At 35.5% G+C, this 16,757-nt stretch overlaps 1 protein-coding gene across 1 annotated transcript in view; it reads right to left on the bottom strand.

Annotated features, from left to right (window-relative positions):
• LOC149773104 (uncharacterized) overlaps positions 1–16,757 on the bottom strand; it is a 138,013-nt gene that overhangs the window by 15,109 nt on the left and 106,147 nt on the right. Inside the window, exons 5-7 of the mRNA XM_089946817.1 lie at positions 15,146–15,228; positions 14,482–14,692; positions 9,502–9,633 (exon numbers count right to left, since the gene is read on the bottom strand). Of these exons, the coding sequence (XP_089802943.1) occupies positions 9,502–9,633; positions 14,482–14,692; positions 15,146–15,228 (426 nt within the window). The remainder of the gene's footprint in view (positions 1–9,501; positions 9,634–14,481; positions 14,693–15,145; positions 15,229–16,757) is intronic.

The following is a 16,757-nucleotide window of genomic DNA, read 5'->3' as shown; positions in this document are numbered from 1 at the left end:
TGTAGATCTCAAGTTGGCAGAACCACTGAGCAACAAAAGAATAAAAAGACAAACTTTTGTTATCATATGCAGATGTATGACCAAATGATGTACATGCTCTCTATGTGTAAAAATTAAATGACATTAAACATAAGAGACTGACTGATCTGTGTAAACTCAAAGCAAGATGGATAAAATTTGACCTGTTTATGTTCGATTCTTCCATATATATAGATTATGATGGTATTTTCTGCAGAACTTTTGGCACTTAGTTCCAAGCCATCATTTGGTATTTGTATTGAAAAATGGATAACTAAAAAAGTATATTATCTAGTACAATACATTTTTAAGCAGTATCATTAACTGATGATGAAATTGATGAAAAAATACTTGATGCAATTCTGATATATGGATTCTTAACTACACTACTAATCTGTTCATCCTGATTCTTTTTTTTATACCATCTCCTTTAGTCTTACTGGTACCAGTGCTTTTTATAAAATTGTAACTTCTATTTTCTTGCAATCTAAATATCTGTAATGATGTGTTATTGTCAAAAGGTAAAATGTGCTTAGTGTTGTAAAATCTAAAACTATTAATTAGCAAGGGACTAAAGTAAAAAGTGGACAGAAATTATTGCCATATTACAGTGCTGTTAGAAACAACAGAATAGAACAAGATGTATTTTGCACAAAGTTGTAGAACTAGTGCTCATATTGTCACCACACATTCTACTTAAATAATTATATCATTATTTCTGTATCTTCTTATCAGTATTTTCCCAATGGTAGTAATTTTCTGATCTGATGTTCATTTCTTGTACAATTTTTACACATCAAGAATTCTCACCGTATCATTAAAAAACAACGTAATCTGCACCAAATTGAGTTGTTTGAGAAGAAATTAATTTTTTTAACCCCAAAATCACTGAAGCTATGAGTTCTTGCATTAGAGTCTCACATTAAATAACATTTGAAGTAGCCACGATAGTTTAGGATGTAACTGTACCAATTTCACCTTTGGTATATCCAAATCTTGAATGTGAAAGCAACATAGCTCCAAAATAAACACATCAATATTAGAACCTGTTCATTGACTATGAATCAAGTATCTGAGTCAAACTGAATTGCTAGAAATTTTTTAATTCTTTTGACAACATCATAATTAACTGTTAAATATGGAGTAAGCCTATAGTCTTTATGCCATCCCAACCAAGACCCCACCACAATCACGTGACCATGCCCAATGACATCACAGTAATAATCACGATACAACTAGAGATGACATCTCTTCGAGAATTTTGATTTTAGTAGAGCTGGAACAGTAAGAAAGAGTAACAGATATTTAAGTGTTAGGGAGATATTTAACAATGGCTATTCCCACCACCACCACTTCGTCACTGGAGATCACACACACACAAAACTTAGAGTACATCCTGAAATCCTGGCAGCATCCCTGCAAAGGAGATAACTTCACTATTCAATTTTATTGGTCTCTGGTTATCCCATGGTATTTCTGTTACTTGAAGAACATTATCTTACAGTGTGTCCATTCAGCATGGTCGAAAAAGGCTTACAACCATTGAGTTGTTCAAGGACTCCCATTACTACAGATGTGAAAGAACGAGAACCATACTTTAAATCAGTGAAGATAAAATAGAGTGTATATGTGTTTGACTGTCCCTGATTGGTTGATAATGAAAGTAAGATTTGAGTAAAAACAATCTTTTGAGAGCTTGTCCTACTTGTAACTGAAAAAAGTGAAGGACATTGTTTTATTAACATAATTTCCATCCCTTTACAGACCCGAGTTTGGACAACTCATTACTGAAATCAGCAGCTGACTCTTTGGTGCAGTATTGAAAGCACACATTTCAAATTTGTATAGATCCAGAAAATGGTGCGGCTGTTATGGGTTTTTTCCTTCACAAAAGACGTCGTCATAGATGTGTATATACATGTACTAATATAAATTTGATCATGAGCACACAACATTTTAAGTTACTAAATTTTAATATCGTTGTGTTTGCACAAATTTACAGTGGGAACTGAATTAGTGCAGAATCCTGAACTCTTGAGTTTTGTACAGAAATATGGAATCCAAGCAGAATATATCCAGAAATGTAGAGGTTTTTAATCTTGGATTTAGTCTCCCCATTGTGTTTCACATTGACATGCATATTCACAGAACATTTGTATAGTAGTAGGAAAAGTAAGTGAGAAATTTAGATACATATCATAAACAAGACAAACAGTATGTGGGGTGAGAAGATCATTAGAACAGGCTGGAATGGAGAAGTATAATAAAAACAATAATGAGTAGAAGTGTGCCTCTTTTTTTTCTTAGCTTCAGTAAGAAATTTCATCAAAAGGAAGACAATAAAGGGTGTACAGTTAACTAAACCAATATGAATTTAGCTACTTAAAAGCTGTATCAAATTGATTTAATCGTCTGGTCTGTTTCTGTCCATTCTGGTGATATGTCCACTGAATCAGTATGATTGGAAAAAATATTTGGCAAATTTAAAAAATTAAAAATCTTTTGGTAGATTATGATTATATCCTATTTCTGCCTGAGAGATGTGAATAATTTTATTTCTTGGTTTGTTGATTGTGGTTGTTGCTCAGTTCAGATGCATCATTGAAAAACATTGATGCATTCTCATACTTTGTTACAAATTTTTATTACAGATGCATATCATCAGATATTGGCGAATATAGCTTGAATAAGTTATAACAGTTCTAGTTGGAACAATGAACATTGTTAAGAGAAAATTTAAATGAGCTAAAATGTAAACTTTTCAGCAGTGTGTGATGCAGGATTGCTCAAGACTTTTCCATCTCGTATGCTTACCATGAAAAATCCATTTGCACCAACTGATAATGACTTTCAGGTAACTGTCAGAAAAGCATAATTGACGATATTCTATGGTCTACAAAAATTACTCGAGTCAAAAGTTGTAAACTCGTACAGCTGTGGCAAAAATGATTGACTAGTACCTTTGCTGCAATGACACTGATTTTATGAGTGATCTGGGGAAAATGATTCCTTGACTTTCATCCATTTTTTAAAATCTATGATATAAAAATGTTTGACTTGCTATATTTTGTTATAACTTTATATTAGTCTTGCAACAGGGCGTAAAAATAAGACATCGGTAACTGAAAAAGATGTTCGTACAGGAAATGATATAGTGTAAAAGTAGACAAATGATGCAACATCACTTCCACAGGCAATCATTGTTTTTTTTCTCTGACAAATTATAAAAGTTTACCAAAACATTTATTGGAAAAAATAATAACAAAGAATCATAGAATCTGACCATGCATTTAAAGCAATACAAGATTTAACTATTATTCTAATCAAAAGCAGCATGCCTGAGAACAAAGAAAAATAGCAAGACATATTGATCACTTTAGGAAACACTGAGCTTAGTAAGGATACAAATTCATGATCTCTGTATTTGAATAGAAATATCTATTATAAAATCTGTATTCATGGATGTAAAATTAGTAGGTACTAAGGGACTGATCAATGACATCTACAAATAATAAGCCACCATGAAAATCTGTGATTTCACAGTATCAGAGACATACTTGGCTGACAGACAAACAAACAAAAGGACAAAAAACTGATTATAATGAATGAATATAAATAAAAATATGCAGTAGATTATATGGTGTATATGAATTCAGTAGATTATACCTCCAGCCAGCTGTCATTTAAATTGCTTCTGTCACCAACCCAATATTAAAATCGCTTCAACCGCCCACTAACCCATAGCCAGAAATTATATTAAAAAATATATTTCTGTAGGGGGCAGTGTTTCTTGATTAAAACACATCTGATGGTGGATCATAATTTTTTAAAATTGCTTCTGTTGTGGGTTGGTTGAATTTGAAAGTGCCTTCCCCTGGGGGTTATATGTTTTACTGGAACAGCCCTTATGATGCTGAGATTTGCTGATGGGGCTGGATAAATAGATCTACACTGTGAGACAATCTCTTTGTATTGGCAGATGAAAACCAGAAATCAAGCCGGATATGGTATGGTAAAGTACTAAGAAACATACCAGACAGAAAAACCAGATTTAGAAACAAGGAAACGAATAATGATGTTTTTGTAATAAAAGAAATTTTTTTTTCTTTTTTCAAGTTGAAAAATCAGGAATTTTTCTTAAGAAGCAGGGAATCGAGAGATAGATATAAAAAAATCAGGATTCTCCTGATTTTTTCAGTAGGGTTGGCAGTTTTGCAACTGTAGTAGCTATATTGATGTCCAAAGCAGCACCAATTTCATGTGGGAACAACAAAACCTGGGCATTAATCTATTTGTAAAGTTTAATGGCAATTCTCCAGGCAGTGTAGAAGATTAGCAATAACATATTTGTGCCAATAGACAGACAAATGACAAATGATAGACAACAGGTCATTGCATAAGGTCTTCTGATCTACGATATTTTGAAAATTTAAGAAAGTAATAAAAGGAAACAGTTAAAACTAAAATTTTATTTTTGGTCAGCCTTTGAAAAACATTAAATAGTATAAAAAAAACAAATTTTAGTTCAAGAATACTTACCCAGCCACAATGTTAGGAGATATGAGCCTGCTAACTCTCAATCCATTTCTATTAAAAGGACAAAACATTTTCTAGCTCAATTAGACAAAAGGTTATAACTCTTTCCCATTAAGTCCCTTTGCCATTGCTAGTTTATAAGTTGAGTGATATGCCAACAACAATGCTCGCATGGTGTGGTGGTTTAATGCTTTTTAAGTAAAGTGACCAGGTAAGTTTCTTTTAAAAAACATAATTTCCTTAAAATCTAATTTCTCTTTTAAATATGTTCCATGATTAACTTTAAGAGAATAGGTAATAGGAGAGAATACTGAACATCCAACATATACCTTGGGTATACCTCTAGGGCATAACGGCTGGATTCCAACTGTGAACGATACCCCATTCTCCTACTCTGATAAGCAATACAGCCTTAGCTCATGTGACCTATATCCAATCAAGAATATGTTAACTTAAATCTTCTTAATGGCAAAATGTATCTGGTGAATTCAGTGAAGCTAATAGGATGTTTTGACTTATAACAGAGTCTGGTGGGCCAATACCACTGGGCTAATCAGATTCAACCACCAGACCCATCAGATTCAAAGCCTGTCTCTGCACACCAGCCAACAGCTTCTATTATGTCTTGGATCAAAATGTTACAGAGATCGCTCTAATTTCGTGAGGTGACTCTTTATCTTTTGAGACCTCAAAGTACTCAGAGCATATATCCTACTTCAGCCAAGGCAGAGCTTGAGGGGTGATAACTGCTTCCACACTTTACAGGGATAAAGAGTTGCTTGCAAGTGCCACTCCTTGAGGATGCAAACATGGTCATGCAAGGCTGCTGCATCTGATGTATCTGTGGAAGAGAGGTAGCAAATATAATGACTCTGATTAGGGGCCATCCATTTAGTATGTACGCAAACATCTGGCAAAGCTTGACCCCCTCCCCCCCGTACACATACATACTTTTTTTACACACACCCACCTGTGTATGTACGCTTGACGCACACACACACCCCCGGTATCCTATAGAATGGCTTAAATTTAATCCATGCAGAAAGAATCAAGGATTCATAATATTAACATGTTTAATAAAACAGATAGTCCACCAACGTTGAATGGCTGGCTGCATCAAAGAAATAAGTTGTGCAACTTTAAAACATTTGTCTAGTGTCCACTAAAATTCAAACGCTGCCTAAACCCAGTCAAACAGGTTACGTATTAGACAAATTATTATCTAGGTTTTACCCCCCCCTTTCCTATGTGCAGGTACATTATTAGTAGACCACCCCCATACGCAAGCATATGCATTTGGGTTAACCCCCTCCCCCCTCCATGTGTATGTACTAAATGGACGGGCCCTTACCAACTGACAGTAACCTATGTTTGGTTACAAAGCCTGGTTGTGTCAAAAGGACGACCAAACTGTTGCATCTGAATGAAAGATAGTTCACTCACTCACCCTGCATGGCATTGATGATAACTTTCATTTCAAGAAGGCTGATGTGGAGAGGTCGATATCATGGCTCTCACGTGGTCACAGTAGTCATATCTGGCAAAAGGTGGGCATTCCAACTATACTTAATTCAGTACAAATTGTCATTTCTGCTTGTGGTTTCTCCAAAGGAATCCCTATCATTGGTTGTGCCAATCATGCAGGAATGCTGTACCTTGTGCATGATCATGACGTTTCAATTGATGGGTCTTGAAAATGGATGCCATTGGGCCAGCAATGTCATCTGAAAGGGGCACACAAGACAGCACCACTGAATATCAGTTACATCAACTCACAAAACCAGGGCCCCAATTGGCCGAGTGGTCTAAAGTGCTCACCATTCCACATCACTGCCATCACACCTCTGTCTGCGTGGGTTCGAGTCCCGGGCTCGGCTAACTTGGGTAAGTGAGAAAGCTTACCAGTAGCTTCTTGAGCTGAAAAATGAGCTGAAAAATGGCATTAGACCCTAAAACAACAACAACTCTCACTCAATCCAAGTCTTGCTGTAAACTGACTCAACGAGTTTGATGATCTGGATTATGCAAATGTGAAGTCATATCAGATTGAGGTTGGTGAGAAATTTCATAACCAGATGAACAAAACACTGGCATGAAGATCAGACATTTCCAATTTCACTAAATAATTAAACTGATATGAGATCATTTCTGCCACTGAGGAGAATAGAACTTATCTTGTGTTTAAGGAGGATGTTGTCCAAGTACACTACTGTCGCTTCCAATGGAAGTGAGTGAGACAGGATGATGATTCAATCCATGAATTTGGTAAAAGCCCAGGGGCTGATGTTTATACCAAAAGGTAGGACCTAAAACTGTGTCACAGTAAGCAAACACAAAAAATTCCTGTGAAGCAGGGAAGAGAGTGACATGAAAATATGTGTCGTCAGATCAAGACTGACTGCATGGACAGACCTGTTGAACTTGGCAATTCCATCTTGAATTTCAGTGGCATAATATATTGGTTAATGTGAGTCAGGTTGATGATCAGCATCAACTTGCCATTCTTCTTCCTGATAAGAAAAAGCTTGATATAAAAACTTGGATATTGTGGTTTTTGTACCATCTACACAGCCCATCTGTCAATGAGCTACTGAATATAATGTCATAGAAAAACATACTTCTCCTGATCTGATGACAAGTCCATGAAATGGGGATGAGGCAATAGGAGGAGGTTGGATAAATGAAATCTGAAGTCTCTCCAAAAAGGCATCGATCACCCATTCACTATGGGAAAATATGGTGATTCAGTGAGACTGGAATTGCAGCAGCCAGGAGGAAACTGGTAGGCTATCTGGCAGTGGGGTTGACAGGTTGGAGGCTAAGAAACTTGGTGTCTTGTCTCACATGTAAGGTTGCCTCCTAAAAATGCTAGGTTATTGCCTCCTGGCATTAGACTGGGATCTGAATTTAATTTTCACCTGAAAAAAGTTCCTTGTCCCTGGCTGGACTGTTGTCCCTCAGCTGTGGCGGGGGATGGGATACTGGTCTTAAAAGTCTATGAGAGTGGTAAGTTCGAGGGTAAGTACCTGATCTGCCTGCCTCCAAACTTCTTTAATTTTGTGCACAGAGTAATGGTGTGTCAAATGGGGTCTTCTGTAATGTCAGGGTATGATGAGGCTTGAGCAACATGGAGTGCAAACCCACATCATTTCGGGTTAAGACTGTCATAGGTAGTCAAAGCATTGGCCGTGAAATGGAGAGCTGCCCTGTTTATCACTTGTGCAATTTGGGTTGTCACTTTGCATGTGTGTTCATTATCCTTTTTTTTTTCTGCAAACTGGAAAATCACCAATAAACCAAATCAAGCATCAAAGGTGAGACATTTCAAATCAGCTTCGAAGTGGCTGGAATACAATCCTGTCCACATTATAAAACAGTAGGGATGATATACGAACCACTTCTAGATTTTAAGAAGCCTAAAGGTGCAAGGTGTCAGAGTGGATTTTAAACCAGCAAGATAAGAACGTCATTTGTACCTGACTTTAAAAAAAGAAAGCCTTTGCATCCTTTGGATCACATCTTTCCCGCAGATGGAAGGATGGAGTCTCTTCCAGCTCAGTCACTTATCAGTCATATGTGGCAGTAGGGAGTGTAAGGTATACTGAAGCAAACAAAATCTTGTATATTTCTTTGACAACAGCCTTGAAATTGAACTCAGTCTGTTTAATGGTTCTATCTGAATAAGGTTGTTGAGTTAGAGTATCATCACACAGTGTGCATCATCCTGTTCTGGTTCAGTTTTCATATTCTGATAAACCACACCCAGTACACAGGTGATGCAATACCATCATCTTGGTACAGGTCAGTGTTATGCTGGAACATCTGACTGGTTTGCCCTTAGTATTGTTGGCATGGTTACTGGCCGTGTGGAAGACGGTCCAAGCGTCTCTGGTACTTATGCTATGCTAAAGGCAGATTTTTACTAAAATATCTGTCATAATACAGGTATGTCACCAAAGGTGCAGTGAGATGGACAGATCTGTAATTCCTGTAGCTGCATGGAGACAAAATTATATACATGGTTGGCCAGACTGGTCTATCAACAAAGTCCCCAAGATGGGATGACCAGGATGACAGCTGTGATGGCACTAGCTGGTGAACTTATAGTGAAAAAATGGATACTGTGGATTCACCAAAAGCTCCATCCACCCAGACTTACAGGTCCCAAGGTCATGCTTGGACATGCACAACCTACACTTGGGGGGGGGTCCACTCCCCCAATGAATCAAAAAAAAAAACTAAAACCATGAGACAAACACATGGGTAAAATATGGACTGAATTTAACAACTGTGTTAACATTTCCTGGACCAGATAATGCATCTGTTCAAAGGCAACATATGAAAAACCTCAACATTTTGTTCCCCTATTTCTGATTTAGTAACTGTAGCTGACACTGCAAACCTATTGCTTTAGGTGGGGGAGTGACACAACAACATCCCACATAGCTCGCAAAAGATTCTGACTTAGGATTTATGCTCAAGATATTTGATATGCTGTCTATGTCAGACTGCTTTCTTTCGTCTTTCCCTCTGCTTTCTGCAAAGCTGCAGTCCAGATTTCTTCTGAATATATAGCACACATGCTGCAGCCAAGAGATGAAGTACATTTGGTACATGCTAAACAACACTGATGCATCTTCCCTCTCATTAAATTTCTTGCATTTAATACACTGTGTTACATTACATTACATGAGGAAATGCCCACCCCCATTACAATGTAGGTCAAAGAAGGTTGCAAAAACTTTATCACATCAACTACCTGTGCAGGTGATGGTGTTCCTTGTGGATGTACAGTTGCCAAGATCATAGGGACCAGCTTCACACTTTTTACATATATGTGAAGTAGCCACATAAATATAATTTTGGTACCATTTCATATAACATGTAAATAACTGAATATTGTACACTAAATAACATAAAGATGAATAGATCAATTATCCTGCTTACCTTTGAAAATCTTGCAACAGATCACAAGTAAACACAGCAAGCACAAACAGTTCGTCACGAGAATAATAATTATAATGGGGTTGTTTGCACCATCAATGGACATATGGTCTATTTTGGCATTTTCAGTTGTAGCTGAAATATGCAAATGACATTTTATAAAACATGAGGCTAAGTGAGCCTGATACTGCTCTTCTCGGCTACTGATAGTTGTAAAGTTGTGAGAGCAAATTGATACTTTGTAAGTAAAACCATGAGTGGAAAGATAAGATTGGAGCACTTAGTTGCTACATCATCTGTTAGGCCTAAAATAAATATTAACAAAACAATGTCTTTCTGGTTCAAAGGTAAACATTTTGATAGTCATAATTATTTTTGAAAGCTCATTTCTCATCTCCCCTCTCAATTTACCAATTTGAAAAGTGAACCATGACTGCATGATGTAATTTTATTCCTTTGGAATAAAGACCTTGTCAGCATTACTCAACAACACAATGTTGTCCAATATACAGATATATACTCTATATAATTACTTTAATAATTTGCATTTGTCTGTTATAATTTGCAGTACATCTGAACCATGTACAATTAGCAAGAGGCATGCAGTGGCAGCCATTACTTTTCCTATTCTATGTCTGAACAATTATTTCTAGTCTACGTCCAGGGAGGAACAAGAAAATATTTGGAAAAATAATAATCATCTGAATGAGCATGTATATCATTACCCTAAATGAAATATGGTCTGCTTGCAACATTCAAAAAATCTAGTATCTGTTTGCTTTGGGTTTTTAAAATTCTTTCAATGGTCAGAAAATTTCCAAGGTCTGGAATTAGAGGATTGGATGGTCGCTATTATTAGGTTAATTAAATCTGGAAGTGGCTCGAGAAAAGCATACTGAGTTACTGTGTTTTTGTTTTTTCTTATTTTGTTCATGGCCAAAATAAATTTTAAACTAAAATAAAGAGCGACTAATAATATTCAAAATATAACGTTCATGGATTGTTATGTTTTGCTGTTGACATTTGTGTGGACACCTCCAGACCTCTAGCTGTGAGAAACTGGGTGGGTGGCTTCTTTCCATCAATCTGTGTTGTGGATGCTGTTTCAAAAATTATCTCAAGAAATTTTGAGCACCCCCTCAACAAACCAAACAAAAAATCTCCCACACAACAAGAAGACTGGGGAACCATTTTTCTTTAATTTTTATCGGCATGTACTTTTTATTTTTCTCAAGACACATTTCCATTCATTCTGTCACTAAGCCTAAATAGGATTTCAAAACAGGCTTGTACTATCCTCCTCCAGCATTACATATTATGGGTGGTTTTCTCACACATTTTGAAAAGACTCGGTGATGCTTTTCATTGATTGTTATATTTTGTCCTTTTCATGTATGCAATATTTGATGTTAAAGGTACATTTACTGCTTTAACATCTAGCTGTATTTGTCATGACTGTCATTTCCTTAAATTCAATCTGATGAGTTAATTTTATAAATCCTATCTAGAACAACATAAAGAAAAATTATTTAATAAAAATGAAACTTTTTGTTCTCTTGTACATGTCTGTTTGATGTGTTTTGTACTTGCATTTGTCAGGATTTGTATGTTTTCCCCATTTTCTTGCTGCGTCCTGTAGGTACTTCTTGTTATGCCCTTATTGTCTGAGGCTCTCATGTGTACTTCTTATGATGCCTGGATATCATAACCTCGCATCATCTTCATCATTATGGGACATGACCCCAATATTTGCTTGTTAAATCAATGGTAAAAAGCCATACACTCTATGAGGTAAAGGGTTAAATGGCCTAAGTTTATTAATTTTGAAACACCAAATTAGGGGCAATAGATTTTCAAATGAATATAGATAGTTCCTCCCATCTACCATGTTAAATAATTAACTCGTTTTGTTCAGAAAAAGATTTGACACTAATGGGGTCTTGGTCCTACAATATTCTCAAAATTTTCTAACATATCCAATTGATTTATTGTGAATGTACGATTTCAAGACACTAAAGAATGGATTTTACTGTACTGAACAATAGGACAATATATTAAACCTGCAATTATTAACCCATTGAATATGGAACAGGATGCCATTTTTGTTGATTCATTACAACACCTATTACAATTAATGTATGAAAGGCCTTCTTCTTTTTCTCCTTTTTAATGTCATTCTTAGTGATAAAAAAGTCATTAATTATCACCAATATGTTTTTTATTAAAGAAATGTCAAGTCAAAGCCACTTGCACTTTATCATTCCATGGAAAGAAGACTGGAGTACATGTTAATTGATACTTATCTAACATGCAACAGAATGTTTTGATTTGTTTTGACTGCACATAACAACTCTCTATTTTCTTTCCCTGAAAGAGTTACTGTTATGAAAACATCCTTGATCCATTATGAAACAGTGTCATTTAAATTTTAAATCAAATTATTACATGAAAATGGACACAAATTAAACCGTTTACCCAATGTTATGTATATTTAATTTCTATTGTTTGCTACGATTTTTAAAGATTTTTTTATTTATTTAAATATACGCTATTGATAATGTAACACTGAATGTTGGACTTGACCTTGTCAAAAATCAAGTTCATTTTCTGCTTGACCCAAAATGTTGATTTTTTATTGATTTTGTAAACAACTAATACATATCTAAAATATTATCTTTGTGTATGGGTGTAACATCGTGATCATTATTAATAACGAGTAAACATGTTTATTTGGGTCTGGGTCTAGGTTATTGGGATATTCCCCTGGTGTACCCGACATATTCCAGGTTCATTATTATAATTTTAGTAACAGACCTTCTAATTATAATTAACATTTTATTTTGTAAACATTGTGTTTCTAGAACGTTGTTTTCCATTAGTTAATGGGTTTTTTTGTTAGAAAATGCTATAAGTGACCTTAGGTCAAGTAGAGGATTATATAAGTCTTGTTACTCTTATTAATGAAAAAAAAACACTTACTCATGCCTTAAGTTCTAGCAGAATCAATTGTATTATTGCTGTGTCCAGAAATTCATTTGGGCTCTGTTCACAAAAAAATAATTTTCTTGGACACAGACAGCCACTGAGATTTATTGTGAATTCAAGCCTGGAATTATATTACTGTGATTCAACAATAGACTGTTGGTACAGCACTATGATACAGGACATCATAGACACATCAACACTTTCAGCATTGGACTTAACTTGGATTTCCACTAAAGTTTATTCTGAACCTTAATTATTAGGACTTGTGTCTTTAATTCTAGGATTATTTGGGATTTAATTTGCAATACCGCAAATTCTTTCCTTTTTTAAATTTCACTTTGTATTCAAGAGAAATAAATTATTTGCTGAATTTTACAAAGCTTCTTGCTTCTCACTCTTTTCTATCACTTATTTAAGACCATATAGTTGTAATACCAGCATGAACAGATGTTGGAAAAACTCAAGTTCTCAAAAATCACTTGTGACACTGGAAATGTTTCTGAATTAGTTTAAAGCAACGCTGAACTTGTACAGCAACTTATAATTATTTATATTATTGACCATCCTTAAAGACCAATACAGGAAGTAAAAAATGCCTGTTTGTGCATATAATTAGGCATGTTTCCTTTAGACCAGCCAAACAAAGTAAATAAAAACAACAGAACTTTGTATGACACCAGGCTATTATAAGTGGGTAGCATACAGATGTCATCAAATAAACACCGCTTGAAGTAAACAATGTCTGCTACTTTTCCAGCTGTTGCCAGTATTTTTGACACCATAACATATATTTTAAACATTCCGAAAACTATGCTGAAAAATCTGAAGCAATCTTTTTACAATGTGTACAACGTGTATTAAGAATTAGGTCAACACATCTACTTTTCTTGCAAGGTCTGATCCAATCAGAAACTAATGAGACTGGCATAAAATTTATCCAGTTTTGGAATGTAACACTCAGGACACTAATGCTATGTCTAAGCATTGTGAGCGTGATTTGATTATTTACTTTTCTTTTTAGAATTTCAGTACAATATCAGATTATATAGGTATGCTTTCTCTGTAAACTGAATGCCAGTGATTGCTCTCTTACTGAAGAGATGATAATTATGATGATGGAGCCCTGTATGGCTGAGTGGTCTAAATCACTCACCTTTACCCATCAATGCCATCTCATCACTGTCTGAGCGGGTTTGAGTCTCAGGCTTGGCAAATGTGGGTATGTGAGAAAGCTTGCAAGCAGTGTCCCCTGGGTCAGTGGTTCTTGCTGTAATTTTCTTCACCGACTGGCATGCATAGCTTATCTTGCACTGAGAAATAGCTTTAACCCAAAACAACATCAATGGCATCATTACACTCTTAATGTCATAATAAAACCTAGGAATGTCAGTGCTATTTTGCTTGAGAATTATTTTTTTTTTACCAGTTAATAAAAAATGTATCAATATTATCTCTGAATTGAAATAAGCACAGCATTAAGTTTTGTTGATTCTTTCTGGAAATGCACAATTTCTTATTTTTAACAGGCATAACAATTTCTTTGTGACAATGAGTTCTCTACCAAATAGTAGATGTCAATAGTTTATGCAAGCCACTTACTTCCATTGTTAAAATTCACACTGTAGATATCCTGGCCTGGTTCAACAGGATTCAAACACACACCTTTCTGGTCACAAATCTATCAAGTTAACCTCTCTTGTCTGTGAAGCAACATGTGATGTGCTAATAAAAGCAAGTCAGGAGGCAAGGACCTTTTAACTACATCACAAGAAGTCCAGTGCAATCTACTGACTTGCTACATTAGGAAGTAGTTGTTGTTTTGGAGTTTAATGCTGTCTTTCAGCACAGCCTGAGACTCGAACCCACACAGACAGAAGTGAGACATTGGGAACTAACAAAGTTTAGATTCTAAAGGTGTACCTGATAATGTTATGGTATGATTAGAAAAGCCATTTGTGTCATATATACTTTTTGTTTCAAGCACCATAAATGACATACCTGTCTGCTGAGTAACAATTCTGCTTACAGTGGTGTTTTCGGTCAGATTGTTTGCGTTTGTACTTTGAGTGGTGCTTTCATTCCAATTAAAATGGTTCCTAATATGTCTAATATGAACACAGCGCCTCTCTTCCTCACTTCCACAGTATTCGATTGCCAGCCCCTTTGGACAGCAAAATGACGAGTTTATTTCTAAGTTGCAACCATCAGCCTGAAACAGCATTAAAATAGATTCACTGATCACTCTTCACCTCACACACACACACACACACACACACGCTGGAAAACAAATAAAGATCAGCATCAAATTTGATAAAACAAGGAAAACAATTATTGGATTTAAATTCTAACATTAAGAACCATATTGATCACCACTAATGCATTAAATATACAAAATTTCTAATTGTATGGAATACAAGATCCTATATTTATTAAATGATGTCCAGTGCAAAGTAATAGAATATAGAAACATTTTTCTTGCAGAGAGATAAATACACACTATATATAGGTATGACAAATAGTTCCACCTATTGTGTGCCATAAGGAGAATTTTGCTCTAATATGCAAGCACTTACTGAACATCAACATACTATACCATATCAAATATGTATGATTAAATGGTTATGTAGCAAAGTCACTTTTAAAAATAAAAATATAATTTTACCATTATGTTAAAATTTTGTCCACTTCTCCACCTGGGTAATATTTGTAGTTTTCCACATGTGCACTCTTGTTCCATAGTTGGTTCTTTGGAAAGGAGAAATTGAGAAAAAAGTTTGTTTCATCAGTTGCAAACTAATATTATACACAGTATTATCAGCGATATGAAAAGAAATGTAACCTACTTACCATTGTAAATCTTACTGATCATGTATAGGAAATGCCTGATTTATGCATATTTAACTTACCAGTCTCACGTTTATGCAAATGAATATTAACACCCAAGCACAAAATACACTCTATGATGCACAAAATTCATGCATATGCATGAATCCAAATATGGGTTCCAAAATAGGATTGTGGAAGAATTGCTCATTGTGGTAACAGCATCTCTGCTTATAGCTCTCTTAACCCTTTGTGCTTTATTAAATGTCCTTATGCTTCATTAAGTTTTCAGCATGAGTGCTTCTAATGTGCTTCCACCTCTACAAGGAAAACAAAAACTATTGCTCTTTGAAGTTGTTGAGATATGAAAGGAGGTGAGAAAATTTAGGAAATAAGGTGTGAAACAGTGCTCAGTGCATCATATGCTTTGTATAATTTCAGACAAAGTGGAGAACATTTCTGAGTCCTGTAAGAGTGTTTCATTATCAAGTACACATGCAGCCTTTGACCCAGGTGATTCAAAAATGGACACAGCATTTTTGAAGTTCTAAACTGTGGTGATCCGGAAGCCAAGCCATTTAATGCAAGTGTCAGATAGTTTGATAGATTTAAAGCATGCCATAAACTTCATCTCAGAGTGAAGCAGTAACTGCTGACAAAGAGTGCTGCAGATACATTTCCTGTAATCCTACAGGTCGTCATTGAGGAGGAAGCTAGTCTGAGACAAGTTTTCAATTTCGATGAAACTGGACATTTATCTCAGTCAAGGAGAAAACCACAGAAGTGTTTAAGGCAAAGGATCACTGCACAGTGCTGCTCAGAGCAAACTCAGTTGTGACTTAAAAGTTCAAACCATTGATGGTTTACCATGCCAAAAACCCTAAGATGCTTAAGCAGGGATCGTCCTGGGCTTCGCCAATGTCACAAATTGCGATCTTTTTTCCTTATTGGCGACAAAAATATTAAATCTGGCGATTTTTTTGGCGACAGACTTTTTGGTTATTTAATCTGTACATACAATCATGATTTGGACTGAATAAATTAAAAGGGAGAACGAAAGGAAGCCACAAACTTGACTAAGCAATGCATTGGAATCAATCTGTTACACAAACGATCCTATGTTCGTATTGACGACCCCATCTTTACAGTGCATTGTTACATCATAATCTGCTTATGCTGACATCTGGGCCGAGTACTGTATGCTGTGATACAGTCAATCATGCTACCGAACTATACCTACAACTGACCGACTTCTGAAGATGCGAATAGAACAGATACAATTATTTGAATGGCTAATCCTTCTGTTGTTTTTTTTTTACATATACCAATACAATAGTTTTGCTGAACCTTCATAGAAAACTGATAACCACTGAAGTACCAACTACTGTGTATAAATACAAAGCAAATGGAAAAAATCTCAATCACAATTATATCTGTCGCCAGTGCAACAT

This window comes from Sinohyriopsis cumingii, unplaced genomic scaffold, assembly GCF_028554795.1.
Source record: "Sinohyriopsis cumingii isolate HCF-2022 unplaced genomic scaffold, ASM2855479v2 utg000898l, whole genome shotgun sequence".
NCBI lineage: Eukaryota > Metazoa > Mollusca > Bivalvia > Unionida > Unionidae > Sinohyriopsis > Sinohyriopsis cumingii.
The sequence above is the reverse complement of the archived record's forward strand: the minus strand, read 5'-3'. Positions and strand labels throughout refer to the sequence as shown.